Source organism: Coturnix japonica, chromosome 6, assembly GCF_001577835.2.
Source record: "Coturnix japonica isolate 7356 chromosome 6, Coturnix japonica 2.1, whole genome shotgun sequence".
NCBI lineage: Eukaryota > Metazoa > Chordata > Aves > Galliformes > Phasianidae > Coturnix > Coturnix japonica.
In genome coordinates, this window is record NC_029521.1 from 24,715,717 (window position 1) to 24,736,180 (window position 20,464).

The 20,464-nt window shown below is 39.7% G+C and overlaps 1 protein-coding gene across 24 annotated transcripts in view; it reads right to left on the reverse strand.

Annotated features, from left to right (window-relative positions):
- ABLIM1 (actin binding LIM protein 1) overlaps nt 1–20,464 on the reverse strand; it is a 166,941-nt gene that overhangs the window by 16,137 nt on the left and 130,340 nt on the right. For 9 of the 24 annotated variants that reach the window (XM_032445496.1, XM_015867364.2, XM_015867360.2 and 6 more), the window contains 7 exons: nt 19,412–19,567; nt 16,314–16,349; nt 14,912–15,041; nt 12,604–12,723; nt 5,530–5,634; nt 3,134–3,181; nt 808–954 (listed from right to left, as the gene is read on the reverse strand). In XM_032445496.1, the coding sequence (XP_032301387.1) occupies nt 808–954; nt 3,134–3,181; nt 5,530–5,634; nt 12,604–12,723; nt 14,912–15,041; nt 16,314–16,349; nt 19,412–19,567 (742 nt within the window). The remainder of the gene's footprint in view (nt 1–807; nt 955–3,133; nt 3,182–5,529; nt 5,635–12,603; nt 12,724–14,911; nt 15,042–16,313; nt 16,350–19,411; nt 19,568–20,464) is intronic. The other 15 variants (XM_032445506.1, XM_032445500.1, XM_032445504.1 and 12 more) reach the window with 8 other exon arrangements.

Sequence of the window (20,464 nt, forward strand, 5' to 3'; positions counted from 1 at the left end):
ATACAGATGCTATCACTATGCCTTCACTTGCCACTGCATACACAGCTCCTTTGACTGATCATTGAGCAATCCCATCCTGTGCCACCTCTCCCAGAACTTCACAAAAATCCTGTTTCCTTCACATCCCTTCACAAAAACCTGAAGCAGGCAAGGCCTTCAGCATATCTGACATGACTTCATAAACCAACCAAGCTATATAACGTATTCTGTGCTATGTTTCAGAAGGAAGGGGGGGGGGGGGGGGGGGGGGGTGGGGAGGAAAGGGTCAACAAAATCAACAGAAATAATAAAATAAAATAAAAAAAAGTTTTAAAATGGACATGAGCATGACTTAAATAAAATATCTGCAGAGCAAAAGAAAAAGACAGACTGTAACTGACAAAATGGGACTTCTTTAGTCCATTAATTGCCCTGCTGCAGTCCTTGCTTCTTGTCATGAAAACAGCCATGTGATTGGAAGCAATGGCTCTTTCTGTGAATATTCACTATTAGCTTAGGACTAACAGAACACACAGACAATAACAGAGACAAGTCATGCACGTGTGATACAACATACTGTTTTTAAGCCACAATACAGGAGTTTACATAAATTTTCTGTGGATCAGTATTTGTGTGATTACTTCCAATATCCTTTTTCAAAAGCTCCTCTACTCACTAACAGTTTTAAAGACAGAGATGTTATACCGGAATAACTGCACTCTGTGGCAATTGCCTGGAGCAGACACAATACTCATAACCTCTTCTGACAGCTACTTTACTGATCAGTACCTTTTAATCCACATCACTTGTAGAATTCTTTTTGCATACCTATGGCTGCAAGGGAGGGAGGACCTGGCCAGTGGTCGGTCTCAATCTTTGGTATCTCGTTGGGTGCTGGTGCATGAGCTGCTGGGAACTTGGAGGACTTGATGATATCCTCGGAGGACTTGCTCTGTGCTGCCAAAGCAGCTGCATCTAGATGGCAATCAGGGAACTTAGCCATGTAATAAGCTATTATCAATATAAAGGGTTTCCATATTTTGGCAAGATTTAATGCTTTACAAGAAGGACATTTTCAAATCCAAACATTTTCATGTTTTGCCTTTCCAATTGCAATTGGAAACAAAGTAATGCTTTCCTCTTGCCAGTAGATTGGAATCAAACATTCTCGTCCCACAAACCCACCTCCAAAATAAACCTACATCAGCTTTGGGTTTTACTAGAGTTTCAGAGCATTAAAATGATCAGTCAAGAGTGAGAAAATTCAGCCTAGCAGTATTTGGCAGTATCTCTTAAAGACTGCCAATGAAATCAGATTTATGCACTGGTTTGTCTTCCCACTAGGGTCAGAAAGCAAACAGATCAGAGGAACAGCATTATTTTTAACTCTACTGATGCTGATTATTTCCTATACTTCTGTGAAAAGCTGCAAAACAAACAAACAAAGGAACTGTATCTTTCCTGCTGCATGTACTTAATTGTGAGCATGCAGTAGCAGCAAAAGGAGATGCCAATTTATTTATTAACTACTAAACTTCATTTAAATCAACTTGGCAGGGACAGCACTACCAATGAAATGTACCTCATCAGCCACAGGTATCAGCAGTGGGACATTCATTTAAGGTAGCAGTCAAAGCCAAAGTCCCTTAAAAGCATGTGAGAATATGCATTATGGCTCTCACACCTTTACATTAAAAAAGAATAAAATCCAACAGGATTTAGTTTGAACTAAAAGCAGCCTTAAGTATTCTCTGCAAACCGTTAGTCCAGATCACCCTTTTCTTACACGAAGTCACCATATAAGACAACGGGATTCTGAATGTAATTTTTCTAAGCAGAAAGACATCTGTTAAAGCAATGAAGTACTTTGTTACTCATGGAACACATTCAGGGTACTTCAGGAGAATCAATATTAGAAATCATGGGGAATTTTGAGAACTTCATGATTGGGAAACTCTAAACATAATTACAGGTATGGAGGAAGCTGGTCAGAGTTTACAAAAGCATGACTTCAAAGAGTACTTACTTATTAGAATTGGTGATGTCAGTGGTTAAACATTCACGTGTTAATGGGAGATGAGAAGGTACATTAAAACCATAAAAATAAACAAAATTAATGTTAAGACTTCTAAAATAAGCATAAGATTTGAAAACTTAAAAAAAGAACGAGGAAAGAAACATGATGTAAAACTCCAGTGGTGTTCTTAGCAATATTCACTCCTGTCTACAGAATGGATTCCCTGGGCTTTCTTAACCATCTCAGTGAACTGTTCACCTAAGTTCTGCAGTACAGCTAATTTTCTATTTACCCCAAATAAGTTTCATTGGATAAAGATTCTGCAAAGGGATGAAAGGTCTTTACGTGGTAGTCACCTTTCTTTCACCACATTACGTGCAATTTCCTACTTAAAGTTTTCCATTGACAGCTGAAGGAAATAGCAAACACTTAAAGGTTCCTTGCTCTGCAGTGTTACAGACCAGCAAAGCAGTTGGCTTCTGCCATCATTGTTATTCCAGACTTACTAAAACAACATCTGCTTTGAAAAGATTAGAGCTGAGTTGGATACTGTTGCGCAACTCAGAATCCAAACACTGGAACAGCAGATATACCCTGCTACCTGATCTATTTCACAGGGCTTGAGAATTAAACCAGCCCTGTCAGTCACCTACATCATTTTCAATATTTAAAGGTATCTGTTTGAAGCCACGGTACATTTGGAATTCCAGTCTGACAGTAACGCCCCCACCATTCCTGTTGTTGACATCAGTGAGTGTACTTTGTCTGCTTAAAATAAACATAATTCATGAAGTTCCTGTCAAAGAACAGACTGTTGTTAATCCATTTTTTCCATGATCAAAATCTGCATTTTGAAAACATAAACTGAAAGAAGTGAAATACAGGAAGGCATCACAACGCTGAAGAGGTAGTAAAATCCCAGTTAATGTCAATTTGCTGTTAATAGCAACATGGCCAAGCCTTAAACCATACGATCCAAATAAAACAACATGCTTTAAAACACAATCATCCAACTGGACGTGCAACATAAGCTCTCTAAAGCTTGAACTACTAATTTTTGATGCTTTCAAAGTAAACACTGAATACTTTTCAGTACTCTGTGCATTTCAGTTTCAATACAAAAAAAAGATCATTTACCATGTTGCTTGTAGATTGGTGGCTTTCTGTAAATGTTGACACCCTGATCTGTGAAATGGAGAAACAGAGAAGTGTTAATAGGAGAAGTACTTCAGTTATTGGTAAAGGTAACACCAACACTAAAACAGTAGACAGACCAAATTAATGATGTAGCACAAGAAAAAGCCAGCATTATACAGAATCAGATTGTCTGAAGAAAACATAAGAACGAGGGACAAGTAGAAGACGTGTGGTATGGAGTCCGCTGGAGCTGATTCTGTAACATGTGGATGCATTCAAATAATGAACAATTCATTTTAAATATTATCGGTGTGACAGACATTGGGAAATGCAAACAAGCAAGACATTTCAGGGGTGAAAATACAAGCTATTTGGGGAAAGGCACCCCAAGTAACTTCTGTGGAAAATTGTGCTCCAGCCACAACAGCTCAATTTTCTTTCCAGCTGACTGGTTGGATTGAGGAGAATGCAGTGAGCCAACCATTCACTTCAAAACCCAGAGAACAAAACAGCTGCTCCATACATAGTTTTGAACAGCCAACAACACCTTGACTTCACAGAGTCAGTGTTAAAGGATAACCTGTTTGTCCTCAAACACAAGAACAGACTTCTTCATAATTTTTACTTAGATATATTTTAATGTAAGGATGACCACATTGAATACTATCAACGTAAGTCAGGAAAAAGTCACTTCCCAGAACCCTAATGTTATAAATCCAAAGCATATTTTAAAAATAAAATATTTTTACAATAATGAGCCCAGATGGGAGCTATATTGTTCTAAACTACCTACCCACCCCAAAGCAGCTCTTCAAGTATCCCACACAGCCACAAATAAATAAGTTAATTCAAAATCAGTGCTACGGTGCAAAATCTGAGTCAGTTTTACTGCAAGACCACAACGAGCTACAGGGAACTAAGACATCTGAGTCAAAACCCTGTTTTGCTACTATATCATAATGCCTGAAAAAAAATAAACTTTTCAATCATATTAGCATGGAGAAAGAAGAAAACATTTCTAGAATACATGTTGGGGTTTTGGATTTGATGATCTCTGGAGGTCCCTTCCAACCCCTATGATTCTGTGTGATGCTGTCTACCATAGATCTCATTGAAGTGCTACAGGAGCCAACCTTTGGTGTTAAGGAAAACAATCTAGAAATTTGTGGGGGGAAAAAAAAAAGTAAAATTACTTTACAGAACCGTATTTCCTGGACTAAATGACAGGCAAATTCCTTGCAATACAAAAATGCACTGATGTACTTCGTTTGTGCTAGTGATCTTCTTACAGCTACTTGAACAGCAAATAGGCACAAAGGCGAATGGAGAACCAGGCAGCAAGATTTTATTGCACACCTGTACCAGACAGCTGTATGGGGTACGTGCACACAGCTCCTGGGCTGCACTGCTCCAGCTGAAGAGGACAGCTTTCCCACCACAATGGGCATTGTGTACCCAGCTGGGCTCTTCACACAAGTGCACTTCAACTTACATCCAGGCAGGCAGGTTAGCTTAGGCACTTCACATAGCCTACCTTGGCCAAGCCATGTCACCCTGACTGAAAAGGAATATCCATAGTTTATCTGTTAGGTCTGATGGCAGGAGGAAGAGCAGCAGCCTCTGGCAGTTCAAGGGGATACCAGATTGATGGGGGGACCTGATGAATAACTGAACACAAGGCTTTCAGCTAGCACTGATGCAGTCAAATGATGTGTGTCAGCAACCCCAGGGACAGGGCACACACCCTCATCCTATCAAATCACAAAAGAAGCGTTCTCACTTTAGAAGAGAACCTGCTTTATAGAGAGGGTATCCTCATGCATGCTAATTCTTGCAGGTCCGTGTGCCTTTGCAAGGACACTAAGCCACTGTGTGAAACAGGTGAAGAAACTTCCTCATTTGGTTTAAAAAACAAAGTAACAAACAAACAAACAAAAAACAACATAAAACAAAGGGAACACTAGAGCAGAACTGTTTGGTTCAAGACTGAAACTAGTTCCATCAGTGACTACATGTGTAATGGCTCACTGGTCAATGCTTCTGCATTTTACTGTGAATCACAACCAATTCCTCCAATGTTAGCAGAGTTATGCTTGTGCAACTGGGAGAAAAATCAAGCCCTACAAAGCTGGTATACAGTTCATGGGCCATTAGCAGACCCTGAAAAGCATGGTGTTCTAACAACAAAACACCTGAGCAACACAAGTAAAAATCACCATCAGGCCCCATTTCTGAAGGCACCACTCCTCCCACAAAGCTCAGGAGCAGGCAGTCCCAAACCCTGCGTGTGCACCCCATGGCAGACAGCATGAAACGATGGAGACAAGACAGAAGGTACAAAGGCTACATTCTACACTGTGACAGGACACCGAGACACACACAGTGCCAGCTCCTACCTGGAACATGGAAATGTTTAGGGGCCTGAGCGTAAGTTGGAGTGAGAGGGCGGCTGTCTGGCCGATAGGGGACAGGGGAGTTCCGACCGCTGGACGGCTCATTGCCTCCAATGAAAGAATGGAGAAAACAAAATGAGAAGAGGGAGAGCAATTAACGAAAAAATAAAATTAAATTAAAAAAGCAAGCCCAATCAAACCCAAACAAAATCGATGGAATCAAAACCTCGAGGGAGAAGAAGAAGTTTAAACAGAAAATACAAACACAAACAAGAACAAAATCTGGTAGCCCTGGTGACTCTTTTTTTTTAATCCCCTCATTTTCCTGCAGAGACAAAGATCTGTGTTCAGACTGGAGTTGAGGTTCTAGCAGCTTGCACTCATTCTGACGGCATGCAGGCAGGAGCTGTGTACTGGCGGCTGGTGATTAGATGGGCAGTGTGGAAAAGAAAAATGGAAGGTTACTCAGCAATGACTTATTACAGAGATTGACATTTGGAGTTAAAAGTTGCAGGCACAGAGTGCAGTTGTTGATATGAGAACTCAAAACAAAACCAAATCCAAGCAGGGAGAAGCATATGCTGGCAGCTACTATTTCCCTAAACCAAAGCGCATAAATGCTAGAGATGGAAAATAGCTGTTAGGCCACTTGGCCTGTATCAAAAGGCATACCTGTTCCTTACACATTCTTTCATTGGGTTAAGCCCTCTGGTAGGAAGTTTGTGATATGAAAAATAATGTGTAAAACAATGCAGCCCATCTGAGTGAGGCTGCACTCAGATCGCAGGTGCCACCCAAGTCCATGAACTGGCTCCAGTGACAATACTTTATGACTGCTGACTTAGAAAATACGAATCTGGTGTTTAAAAATGTAATTTCCATTTGTGTGATCGTTTTTACTAGGATTATTTCTTTGCCTTCTTACAATCCACGTCAGTCCAATAGCCCTGAAAGCTCCTGTGACTGTCAGGGGGAGAGAGTTCTGTGTGGCAGAAACACACAGCTTGACTTAACAGCTGGATTTCCAAACACATGACTCTGTGTGCACATAAAAGAACGCTGCTGCCTTTTATTTTGTGCTATTCTTTACTGTAGTGCAAAACCATAAAAGCAAAACCTTCCCACTTGAGTGCTTAGTCTGCATGGGTGCAGCTGACCACAAAGGTGTAAGAGAGGGGAGCAAAAAACCCCTTCAGTTTTTCAGGTACACACCAGCGACTGAGTATTACTTAAGGTAATACTGCCACATCTCAGTCTCTTGTCCTTTACTTGGCAATTCCAATACTGAGTTCTATTTGTCCCGCCTTTGAAATGCCATAATGGTGAAAGGCTGAGTTTGCCTAGTCTCGTTTTACTTGTTTTTTGCTTCTATTTAGAAATTACAAGCTATTTCTTAGCAAAATAATTGTTTTATAGGGAAAAAGACACAAGCACTGAGATGGTCACAAGATAAAGTTAATTCCAAAATGCCATCTTGCCTTTTTGTTTCCATCAGCTGTATATTCAATGAAAGAGACAAATGAAAAAGAATTTACTGGACTGTGGACTGTGACAACAGAGGAATCACAAGCACATTTTATCTGCTGGGAAGTGGTAGTCAAGATGATATGTACATAAATACTTCAAGAGTGTGGGAAAGTTCTATTTACAGTTCCTCTATTACTAACACTGTAAGTACAGGAAAGAAACCCTTCTTATATCCCTCTCTTTATCTAAACCAGACACAGCTAAGTATGCTCACACCCATAAATGTATGCTGGCTAATCTCATGTGTGCTACATGGAAAATCTGTTTAGAGAGAGCTGGTAATGTACAATGCATGCAATACAAGGCACAAAATTAGTGCGGTATCACCCTGTATATGTTGATCTACAGACATATCTGTTGCCTGGTATTTCCTGGGGTTCCTGTGCAGCCCGTCTCTTTCTAATGATTCCTACTAGTACTGACAAATGACTCTTCTATATAGTTTCTAGGATTGTAGTCTCATTAACCACAACTGCTGCAGGAGGGAATGGTGCATCTGTTTGGATTCTCATTACATCATCTCTGATGAAGCCACTCTTATAATAAGGCTTAAGTGCTCCAGATGCAGTAATAAAATCACTCACAATTTATGAAAGCAGTTCATGCTTAGGAAACAAGAACATAATTATTTCAGTTTGCTTGTTATTCATAAAAATCACCACCAGTTAACACACAGCATTTTCTTCTGTGTCTTCTCAGAAATGAAGAAAACATTAAAAAAAAAATGAAATGTTTTGTTTCTAAAAGGTCTCTTTTTTTTTTTTTTTTTTTACTAGAACAAATCTGCAAAAAATGACATGGAACTACAGTAAGATTTCAGTGCATAAAAATTGCCATTTTTCAGAAAATAAATGATTTTCAACTTTGTTAAGAGGAATCACACCAACGTCTACTTAGAACAGCTTTAAGGCTCCAGCTACAATGGGTCTTAGGAACAGAAAGCCACAGGAACTTCATGGCAGCGTTAGTTGGAAAACGTTATGATTTGGTACGAAAATGGCACTCTTTGAGACTATGTTGATTTCCAGAAATACAACACAGCTTCAGCATTTGCTGAACTCCAGATAGTGCTGGAGAAGCCAGGAAAAGCTGAGATTTCTAAGCCCTTCTAAGCCCTTGACCTTGACAATAACTTTAACCTGTGCAGGAGATCATAGAAGATGCACAAAAGGGTTTTGAAGTGAACAAAAATGACTGGTCATGCTTTCAGTGTAAAGGCAGGGTTCTTTTGTCTCTGAGCACATGAGGTGCCCTATAAGGTTTGGAAGAGAATAATTGCTTCCAAGTTCAAAGGAAACTGGTGCTCAACTGAAAATGATGCAGCACAGAAACATGCCTATGATGATATGGGGAAAAAAAAAATCAGCAGTGCAATTTGTTAAGAGGGTTCCCCTAGCAATAAGATTTGCAATTGCTTCCCTATACAGGGCACAACATAATGCAAGTTTATGCTGTCTTCTCAAGTGTTTGCCACTGGACCTGCTCTGCATTTCACAAGCTAAGCTCAAGAATCAGGCCAAAAAATCCTGTATGCAGCCAACACTCAGCCTTCTGTCCATTTGCAATTCAACTGCTCTGCTTCTAAGCAGACAAAACAAAGAACCCAAACTCAACAGCACCTGAAGACCAAAGAGCTTTTCAGGTTTCCTCAAGCTGCCATTCATCAGCTTCTATTTGCACAGCCTCTATTTCCAAAACTAACTGGCAAGTTGAGGAACAGCCAACCTGTTTTGCAGGTGGGTTTTTTAGCTGCACCCACAACACACTAGAAATAGTTATCACACACACAATATTTGATTTCAGGGACCTGTTTCAGAGCAGGAAACCTGTGAAAACCAAGGCCCAAATTCACTATTGAGGTTGGGAGATTCCTTATGAGAAGGGTCTGCGAGCAAAGAAACATAGAAACAGCCCTCCACTCCCTCACCAGCTCAGAGCTCCTTCTACACAGAAAGCTCATGGGGCCTTTGCAATACTCTCAAATGCCTCTGAAAAATTCTAGGCATGTAAGGCAAAATCCTGGGTCTCAATGAGAGTTTTGTCCCTGATTTCAGTAGGGTCGGGGTTTCTTTCATTCATGGACTTGTTTTGATTCTTTCATAGCAAAGACAGTACTTTATTGAGATAAGTCCGAATTCAATGGAGAATCCAAATGAGTTTAAATGAAGTCTGGGCTGATAAATATTACACTCCCTTCCAGCCTGCTCAACACGTATGTTAAATCAACAAACTCTCAGTAAGACCTTCTTGGGCACTTTTAGCCCTTTCACTCTTCAAAATTCTTCAGATTGACCTGGTCTGCAAGGCCTGAGCATTATACTGCCTTAAACATGCTATGTATAAATACACAAATTGGTCTAAGTGTCAACTACATTTCCTGGCCTGTAGGTACAAAATAGTAGGGGCATAATGTGACAAATACACCTTTCATGATCATTATGCTGTTTGGAAATCATGCTGCTTTCCTACAAAAGTTTTGGCATGATTCAGTCTCCAAATCCTAACAAAATAAAATATCCCACACAGCAAACAAACAAACAAAAAAGCTTACAGCTTTATGGAATGTTTCTTACAAATTTACACCAATTTGACCTTTTGTTCAAAGTACAAAGTGGCTTTGAGAAAGGCCGACCATGACAAAGAAGATTATATGACATTTCTTCATTAAATCATCATAAACCTATCACATCTAATTAACTTCTGAGAGTGTAACAGTTCTCACCTCAGATGTGTTCACAAGGGCCTAATTCACTAGTAGACAGAAATGCCACACTCAGTGGTAAAATGAGGCAGGTGTTTAACTCCAAAAATTGACATCTACAACATCCAAGGCAAACCGCTCTGAGTAAGAGGACAGAATTGCATCTGGTGCAGCCAGTACCAGACCAACCTCTCTACAGATACACAGATTTAAAAAAGGGGTACTTAGACATGTGGTAAACAACAGTTGCAAATGAAGAACCATATGGGAAACCCAGATCAATCCCATCAGTGGATAACCAAATAGCTGTTTGTGAACACAAAGCAGTGTATGTTCACGTGCTACCAGGCTTCACTCAACACTATGTAAATGTAGAAACAAGTAACCCCCCCCCCCCCCCCTGGGATCAAAACACTTGGGGGTTGCAAAATAGACACCCCATGAAAGGAAAGGAACCCCCCCTCCCCCCCCAAAATCTAATTATATATGGGGCAGGCTATATTATCTCTTCCATGTTCATCTACTCATTGTGACAGGGGAGAGGTTTATTTAACAAAAATATCACCTCTCCCTAGAACCTCATCTTTAAGTACACATACACTGTGAGTACATATATGCATGTAGTACATACATGTGTTTTTTTGGAGTATAGTTTCCATTGTAATCCTTTCACAAGACAAGCCAGAGCTCGTCCTGACCTAAGAAACACCACAAACTTTGGTTCATCTAATGTTTGAGGTTTGTGAGCACTTCATTGAACACTTAAGATGCTGGAAAAATTACGAAAGCCTTCAGGCCTTTTGACTTTTTGTACCTTTCAGCATTTTTTAGCAATGGGAATACAAAGATCTTTCATGAGTTACTTATCTTCACCTTAAACAAGTGAGAGAAATTTCAGTGGACCTTATTGTATCTCTGATATATAGGTGAACATCCTGTTATCATGAATTTCTGTTAAACAAGTACATAGACACTGAACAAATCACTAACAAGTCCCCATCTGACAGTGCTAATAAATTAACAGCCCTAACTCTTTTACTATGAGATTTGCAATCATTTGATGGCCCTTCTCCAAAGCTTCTTCAGTACACCTTATATCACCCATTCTGGAGGGTCTGTGCACCTTCCAACTCCCTTTTAGTCCCATGCAAGTACCTAATACCCTCATTAACATAGGAACCTAACCAAAGTGCCCCAGGTCACTTTCAGAAAGTGGTTCTTTTTCTCAGCCAAAAATCAAGAGATTACTCTCTCAAATGAGACATGTGAATTACAAGACATGACTACCCACTGCTTGCCCCCACAGCTGTTGTGCACTGTCATAGTGATGTAAACCTCAGATTTTGGGAGTTTTGCTTAGTTATCACACATGAATCCAGGCCTAAGAGCTGAATGTAAAACTCTGAAACACAAGGGATTCTTACAATATTCTGTGTGACCATGGCTATTATCATGTCTATCTCCTAAGAACCATACCCACTCCTTTGTCTACACCACTTGTAATTCCAACTGGCCTTTTAAACCAACCAGCAAGAGATACAGACTTAATCTGCATGTATGTATTTGAAATATGAAAACAATAGGCATGGATTTTCAATAGTTCTGATTTCTCTGTTCAAGAAGCTATTTTCTCAATAGAAAAAGAATGAAAACGCCACTTGAAAGAATGTGGGTATTAATTTGGATCGTCAGCAAAGAAACGTTGAAATTGCAGGGGTTATGGATTAACTGCATGCTGAAATGAGCTGTGCATCTATTTTTAAGGGTCCCAATTTTTAAAGTTCAAAGTGAGGTTTATTTTTCTGTAGTGAAATAATAGGGAAGTTGAAAGTGTGTATTAATGAAAATCCACTAAGAAAATGCAAAATTACAATTAGTACTGGTGATCTGATTGTTTGAAGAGAGACAACATTGAGATCTATTAGCATTTCCTGGAAGTGCATGGAAAGAACCTCCTTGCAACTGCCTTTGATTAACTTCAATTTCTAATTATCTGCATTAATCAAAGGTGCCTGAACAGAATCCATGCTCAGCATACTCAATTGCCTCTTTTCGAGCTTTTCCAAGTGATAGAAGCTCTGACTGTCTTCCCCTAGAGAAGGAGCAGCACAGCCAGAGCACTCCAGTAGAAGTAAAACCATATTCAGAGAGAGCAAGAAGTAAAACTAAAAGCTTATTGTGCTGAATGAGCTTTTTGAATGGACAGAAAGAAAGAACAACTCCCATCCTCCGAATCAAATATCGTAAAAGAACAGATTTAAAAGCAATAAGAGACCAGATCCTCAGATAGCACAAATCCCTGCAACTCTACTGCCTTCAGCAGAGTTGGCTGATTCTTACTACTAGAGGAGAGGCCTACAGATTTCAATTTTATTTTGTTGGGCACTTGTGGCTGCCAACAAAATTAAGGGTGATTCATTTCCTCATCTGATATTTTTTGATCACCTTGATTTCATTCAGGTATTATCTGTCTGTAGTGCATTTTCAAATGCATGTTTTAAGACTGTGGAAATAATAGTTAATTTGATTCACTAGCTGCTGTAGAGATTGTATGCACCAATTTAAAGGAGGCTAAATTAGGATATAAACAGTAGATAATGCTTCCTTCGGCATTTCTAATTGGGAATTTGCCTGATGACTCTTCAGCTAGGGCCCTTAGAAATGACATACATCCTCCATGAAAGGACATTATGTCTGTTCTAACAATTTTAAGTGTAACGGCACATTTCGAGGCATGCTCAGCTATACAGCCAATGATAACCTTACGGAGATGCACCTTACTAGCTTTGACAGAATGCTAATAAATCTCCAGCCTGGAGGGTACTCCCTGGAGAGGCCTGGCTCCTTACCTTTGACATGGGGGATGAAGTGGTGTCGGAAGGGGGAGTTGGGGCGGGAGTCATGGTGAGCGGAGCTGAGACTGCTAGTGCGCAGGTATGAGAACCGCTGCACACCAGTAGAGAGCAGCTCTGCGGCAGCAGGGATTCGGGGGGCAGAACAAAATGAAAACAAAGAAAAACAATAAGAGAAAGGCAGGGAAGGAGGCTTCAAAGGAAGAAAAAAAAAGGCATTACACAATTAGGATTCTGAAAAGGAGGAAGGAAAAGAAAATAAAAAAGGTTAAAAGACGTACCAAAGGGTTCATAAATCTTAGACAAAATTACAGCGAGTAGTTGAAAAGATGCTCAGATTTGGACTGCATTGCTGATTCAACGTACTACTTACTAACTTAATGAGCTTATGATCTATGCCTTTGTTACCAGCAAGTAGCCTGTTACCATCATGCAAACATCACCAACACTGATGCTCAGTTAGTTAAGAAAGCAGCTTTTTTGCGAAGTGCCTAACCAAGAAAACCATCAGTCAAGAGGCATGCAAGCTGCCTGCTATTGTTTTAAGACATTCCAAAAATGCTGCCGACGTCAGATACGGCGTCAGGGTACGAAAAGGCTGCAAACTTTATCAAAACTTGAAGCATTCCAATTTTGAAGAACCTGATGCTGACAACGTCAACACAGTGCTTCACTTCTCTCTCAAGGGCAGCTGGAAGCCAAGCAGGAGTTCTCTGGGGCCACTGAGCTTATTCAGGGAAAAATTACTCTTGCAAATAACAAAAGGTACCATTTGAAGGAACATGGCAAATATACACATGCTATTGTTCAACATGAATGACGCTGTAGGAAAGCCATACATTAATATTAATAATTACCCCAAAGCACGGTTGCAAAGATCAAAACAATGCATTCTATGGATATTGCTGTATCACAGGAGAAATAGAAGCAGGTGACTCACAGATGTGATCACCCCTGAGCAGAGATCAGCTTGAACAAAAAGATTCTCAGAACATCCCCCAGAATGAAATTTTGAACATTTTACATTTGGACCATTCTAAGCCTCTGATTGAACAGAAAGTGAAATCCAATCACAGTAAAGTCTGGAATGAGGTCTGGATTCCTTAACCATGTCTGATATGAGAGAGATGGAAAAATCCCCTTGGAACTGCCAGAATCAAGAGACTGAAGTTTGCAGCTTTTTCACACTTTATAAATGTCTTTCAGTTTTAGCTGTAATGCCATTTTAAAACACAATCATGTTGTCAGCACTAAGTATCAGAAACAATTTGCTTCTGTCCCACCTCCCTTGAGTGCTTTAAATAAGGCATTCACTGACAGACACAATTAGCTGCTTTCAGCCCACCCCCACTAGGAAATGGCTGCTGCACTCATGTTCCACAGTCACGGCTCTATTATAAATCTTTAATTTTAACCATGCAGCTCCTATTATGTATGGGCTTTTGGCAGGCCAAGTGTTCATCTGCAATCATCGAGGAAGATGGGACTGCATGACTGCATCACTTAATTTAAAAACAGGTCACAAAGATTTAATTCATCACCACTAAGAGTAAATTAGACTTGAAAAGTACTCAATGAATTGCATTTAGGGATATATTTTTATGTCGTTTGGGTGCGGATGAACATTCCAGTTTCATGTATTGCTTTCACATACACAATCAGACATCTGAATGCACTTGGAAACTATCTGACCTGTATGTTTAATATATTATACACAGAATTTGCATATTACTGCTAAATCAATAAAAATGTTAGTATTTTCAAACATGCTTTGCAATTGTCTGTAAATTCAAATGTGTCATGCACACTATGAGTCTACGCTTATGAAAATGACAAGTTATTTGGAATATCTGAGTTATCTGCTGTTCAGTCTGACATTGCATGGCTGCACCAAGCATCGAATGAGTACTTCTTTAGAAAGGAAAAATCCCACACTAGTGGCTGCTGTATAGTCAAGTCGTAACTTTTGTTTCCAAGATGTTGCTTTTCCCAAATTCCAGAATGAGGTTTGTGATTTGTTGCTGTAAACAGCTGCTCGCTTCCACAAACTTACATACATTTGAAAAATAATAAATTAGAAACAAAAGCAGAAGACCAGCACTTAGGATGTAAGACACTCATCAACCTAGGGCGGAATACTGCACTGATCAGGAAGAAAAAAAAACCAAAAACAGGTAGAAAAGGAGATATTAAAATATGCAACAACTTTTCAATCAGCTGCTGAGAGAAACAAGTGCTTCTCTGTGCCACTAAGCAACATAATAAACACTACTTTTACACATACTTCTAATGCAGTTGCCCTTACCAGGTCTGTGGAAATGCTGAGGGGAACGTGACATGGTGGGTGTGTAGCTATGGCGACTGTACACCGGAGAATTAATAGAGCCCTGACTAGTAGACCTGTGAATCATGCGATCCCGAACATCTTGATAACCCTGCAGAATAGAAGCAATTAAAATGGAATTCAATGCAAAATATAAATGCACATTATACGCTTCTTTTATCACTGTTCAGCTTTCACGGATCTGAACACATCCACAGAAGATACTGAAAAAATATATTCCTTAAGCTTCCAACCCATTTCATTATTACTGTTATCTAATGATCTGCTCCAACAACTCTGATCCATTTTTACAGCCAGTGTCTGAGATCAGTCTTAGATGGTTCCAACTCTGCCTGTCACTCAGGGTAATTTCTATTTCACTTTCTGTAATCCCAGATTCCCCTTATGGAGCCACAGGAACATGGAAAGTTGCATTCCTAGTCCTGCAGCACATGGTACAGATTCATGAGCTAGTCCTCAAGTAGATCAGCTGGAAAACCAACAAGAACTGAACAGCTGCAACACAGAGCTATCCATGGCTTTATTTACTGTCTGTCTCAGCTATCTACAACAAGGGTCTGTAGTATCCAAATCAGACCTGTCCCATGCCCTCCCCTCTGAATAAAAGACCCCTCCTTGTACAGTGAAGCCTATCTTTCTCAGTTTCCTGGAAGACCTTACAAAACAAACCCAAGCCAAACAAAATGAGAAAGCACACTCAAAGCAAACCAAAGCAGAACAAAAGAGATGGGAGCAATTTGAATGCAGGAAGAATTACAACAAATTTTAAAGGTGGTTTTTTTTTTTTCTTTTAAACATGTAGCAATCACTATAACTTTTATATTGCAAACAAATAACACTTCCCCATTCCAAAATGATAACACTTATGCAATGGAATCTATACATCTTTAGTATTCTGACAAATGACTGTACTGATATTTAATGCTACTGTAATGCTTAAAATAGTTCCAAGGTCAAAAAAGAACTAAACCAAAGCAAACCAAACCATAGCTATGTTTTATTCAAGGTAAAACTACAACTGTCTTAGTAGAAACCATATTACTTAAATGCTTAGAGCAGCATTTTAGGTAATGTAAGTCATCCATCTGAGACCCTGTGGGTGTCACCAGAAGGATGTGTGCCTAAGAAGTGACCTCTGCTGGACAAATGGCTCTGTGTTACAGACAACAATTGGGTAGGGGAACCAGATTCTTTTTTTTTTGTATAATCTGTCAGGGAGGACTAAATGTTCTCCTTTTAGGTGATCAAAAAACATTTCTATATGCCCCCTTCCAAAAAAGACAGGTCAGTAACAAAATCAATGTCTGCATTTGCTGAAGTGAGTAATTGTAGTCATGCCAAGATGAGGTTTTACCACACTTACTTCTGCAGAAGGGGTAGGTGATAACGTCCGTGGAGACTGCAAAGACATAAGAAAGTAAGGTTACAGAATCATCATTGCATGTATTGGGCCAGAATATGGCAACCCAAACACTGCTGCAGATAGAAGGATATTATACAGCAGTACAAAATGGCACCGTAGGCATCACTGAGGCCATCGTAATGCTGCAACTTGCTTTTTCCACATTGCTCAGGAACTGGTCCATAAATCACTGAAGTGCTTAAAGTTTCTGGGAGAATCTTTATAAGCGTGATTAATTCAGTCAGATATCATGCAATGCCATCTCTCAGCCATCTAATGATTGCAGTAATTAAAACATAGCTATAGAGATCAAAATCAGAAAGGGTTATTAATTTAATAAGCATGCCTGTTATCAAGAACTCTTTAAAGTGGAAATAAGAAGTAAATAATCTTAACTCAAAGCTTTGCATGGCATCAGAAATACAGAACAACTTCCAAGATGAAACACATTTTTCCTCCAGTACACACAGTCTGGCAAAAATCTGCTTTTCCTCAAGGCTTTACATGTCATCCCCAATGCAGAGCAGTACACAGACAGCATCATTTGTTTGCTATGATCTCTAAGTTAGCTTTGTGCTCACCCATAGTTATACACACACAACCAACAGGAATTACAAGCTTGTATACTGAAGGAACTATGCAAAAGCCAGAGGTCAGAAACATGCACAATACTTACAAACAGCTTGTATTACAGATAGGAAAACCGCGGTAAGACATATCTCCAGAAACCAACTTAGGATCATGCATTGGTTGGTGGTACAAACAACTACAAAGACTATGTACAATTATCAGCTGTGTATCTTTTATCATAAGACAATTAGAAGATAAGGATTGAAAATACTTATTTTTATGTGTTACATTTCAATATTATTCAATGATCATAGTAAATCTGGCAAGAGATAATGCTTTCAGACACGACCACAACTATTACAGAACAAGATTTTTTAGCTAAGATATCCAGCTCCCACTAGATGGCGCTATGTGAAAGCGTTTCTCAACACGCGCTTCCAGAAAAACAAGGCTGGTAGTTAATTGAACGCGAGAGATAATCAGTGAGAAACTTTTCAATGCACTTCCCTTTCATTGCAATGAAGAAAGTGTTCTATCACTTTCTGTATCTAAAGTACACAGTTTTCTTGTAGCTCATTCCCTGCATTTAAGGTTTGTCTGCACTACTGGGTTAACTTCAATGGCCCTTACACACACAGATCTTTCTTACCTGGCTTTGGTGTTTGTTGGGTTTTTTAAATTGTGGTGAAAGGCATTTCTAGGGTACAGTTTTAAGCTCAGGTTCACAGTTTCTTTAACCCCATCATGTATACACACTTTCCAAATAGACTGCAGGCTAACTCTCTCAAAGTCTGCAAATCCCATCCACGACTAACCACGTCACCTCCTTTGCTTTTTAAAGATGATGGTGACTAATGTACCAAGATTAAAGCATCACTCCTTTAGGACAACACAGACACAGGGATCACTCCACCCTGATGGGCTTCTGCTTTCACTAGGGAAAGGGAAGGGAGGACAAAGAGGTACAAAGAGGCGAGGTGAATTGCCCAAGGTCACAGCAGTCACTGGTAGCATCAGGCAGGGAGCCCAGCTCTCCCAAAAGGAAGGTGAGAACCCTTTAGTTTCTGGAAATTTCTGAAGTCACCAGAAATTAATAAGATTTAATGCTGGTGATAACACAGCGTAAGAAAACACCAAAGGCTTTTGCTCTTCCCCAGAATAAGCATAATGGCAGACAGTTTCCAGCATATGGCTTTATCAGCAAGCAGCATCCCCTAGAGGATTAACAAATAGTTCCTCTGGGTGAGATCAGTTCCTCCTCCGTGAGTAACAAAAGACTGGTGTTTGTAACAGGTTATGTGGAATGGCTGAGATCTGTTGGAACTGGGCAGAGATCACCACTGCATAGCATCACTGCATGGTTATGAATCAGACGTCAGCTGATCTGATCTCTTAATCTCATTTCATTCCTGAGCTGAACTCTCTCCTGAATTTCCTCATATTTAGTTATAACTCATAAGTTAAAATATTAGCCCTATGAAATAATAAAGAACAAAGTACAAAACCTGCTGTAAATCTGACCTTATAGTGGGTAGAATATGTTGCTAAGACGGGATATTATCAGTCACTTCAAACCACTGTCTGAATGATCTATTATGCTTCCTTTTTCCTCAGCTTATCACCATGCTCAATTCACCAAGACTGTAACATGAATCCACTTCTATGCCCACTTAGATTTGCATTCTGGAAGTCAAATCTACAGCCATCTGATATCACTTGACAAAACCTACTTCATGACCTTCACTGGTACCACCTAAAATGTAACTGCAGCTACAGAAGTCCGCCTGAGAAAACTGGGGAACCCTACATCCTGAAACCTGTCTTTAAACACAAGTTTAAGTAAATAAATTACATAACTGCTTCTCTTGTTGAATTATTTACTGTCAGCAGTTTAAAATGCGAGACACCTATTTCCACACTGCAACTCACCTGCTGTTTCCAGCTGGAAGAGCACTTAATCTTGACCTACTTCAGATCCTACCCTATATGGCAGTGTGCTCCAGAAATCTATTCCCATTCAATCTGAGAGAAAGTGTCCTGCTGTTCTGAATCCTCTGCATCCACAGAACATCACGGTAATTCCCCATATTCTGTCGTGAGTGCTTGTGCTCTACAGCAATGTGCCTGCTACATGACACAATGCTAGGCTGGCTTTTGCCTCGTGTTCTGGAACCAAAGACCAGAACACCTTTTCAAATTATGAGAACAGACACACAGACAGTCTGCAGCCTGTCCACCATTCCTCTGCCAGCAGCTGGTGTTAATGCAGACAAGAAGCCGACCTGTGTATTTAACTACGCAGTTTCCCCACATAAGGCATCATCATGACTGTCCCCATTTAATCCAGATCAAACAGACAAAAAGCACTTTGAACAGCAGAAGCAACAATACTAAAGAGTGTTAATTAGAAATTATTTCAGAAGAGGATAGAAGCGTAGCAGGCTTTGAGTAAAGCTTATAGCAGAATGGGTTGCTGGTCAGTTCATTACCTCTCCAAGACTCTGTCTCTCCTGTCTGTCCTCGTAGGCGGAAGTGTAGAATGGCTCATAAGTAATTAGGTCTGGACGTTCAATGTCATAAATGGCCTTGACTTTGGGAATGGCTGCTAAATCCTTGTAATCAAGGATCTCATTGTCTACTTTTGCCTGAAGGTCAAAGACAGAACATAAATTAACTTACACAAATGCACTGGCAATTTCTATTCTACACAATTTATGATTCTGTTTATTTGTTATCACACTGTTGCTATGGAAAACCCTTTTTGGCACTCTACACACAAAGTGACTGCTTCTTGTTCTTCTCCAAGTGGGCCTCCTCTCCAAGAGCACACAGTGTTTTCTGAGTTCGGGAAAGAAAGAACACTGCATATACAGATGTAACACAAAAGTTCCCTATCAACTGCACTGAGCTGGAAACTTCAGCTCTACAAATGACTCATTTTGTGTCCTAAGGCAAGTCATTTCACCTCTATTCCATCTGTAATATGCGTGATATTATCAACTAAGTCTTCAGATCACAGGGATTATGAGAGGATTCCATGCAGGAGACCACAGACAGAATGCCAGCCTCTAGCTTTGCACACAAGAGGAAATACAACTCTTTACAAGGATATAACAACGCAAGCAGGACTGGTCAGGGCTAGGCATCAAACTCCCTCCCAACTCAAATTATTATATTGCATTAATCACTCAATCTATATGCAAGCTTCTAACTAAAGTGTATGTTAATTAATAATAGGATAATATATAATATTAACACTGACTATTCTTTTATTAGAGATGCAAAGAACTCTCAACTAGTTCAGAACTGGAGTAGGAAATCATTTCCAAAAAGACAGCTGCACCCATCAGAAGAAACAGGAAAGAGGCCTTACCTATTGTTTATGTAGCTAATATCTTTCCTTACTAAAAAGAAGGCTTGCTGAAAAAAATCATCATAAATTCTTAACCTACATTAGAAAAAATCATTTTATTTTTAAAACTAAAAAGGGATATTCAAACTGCTTCTATTAGATACTTTAGTTATACGTAGCAGGCTGCACA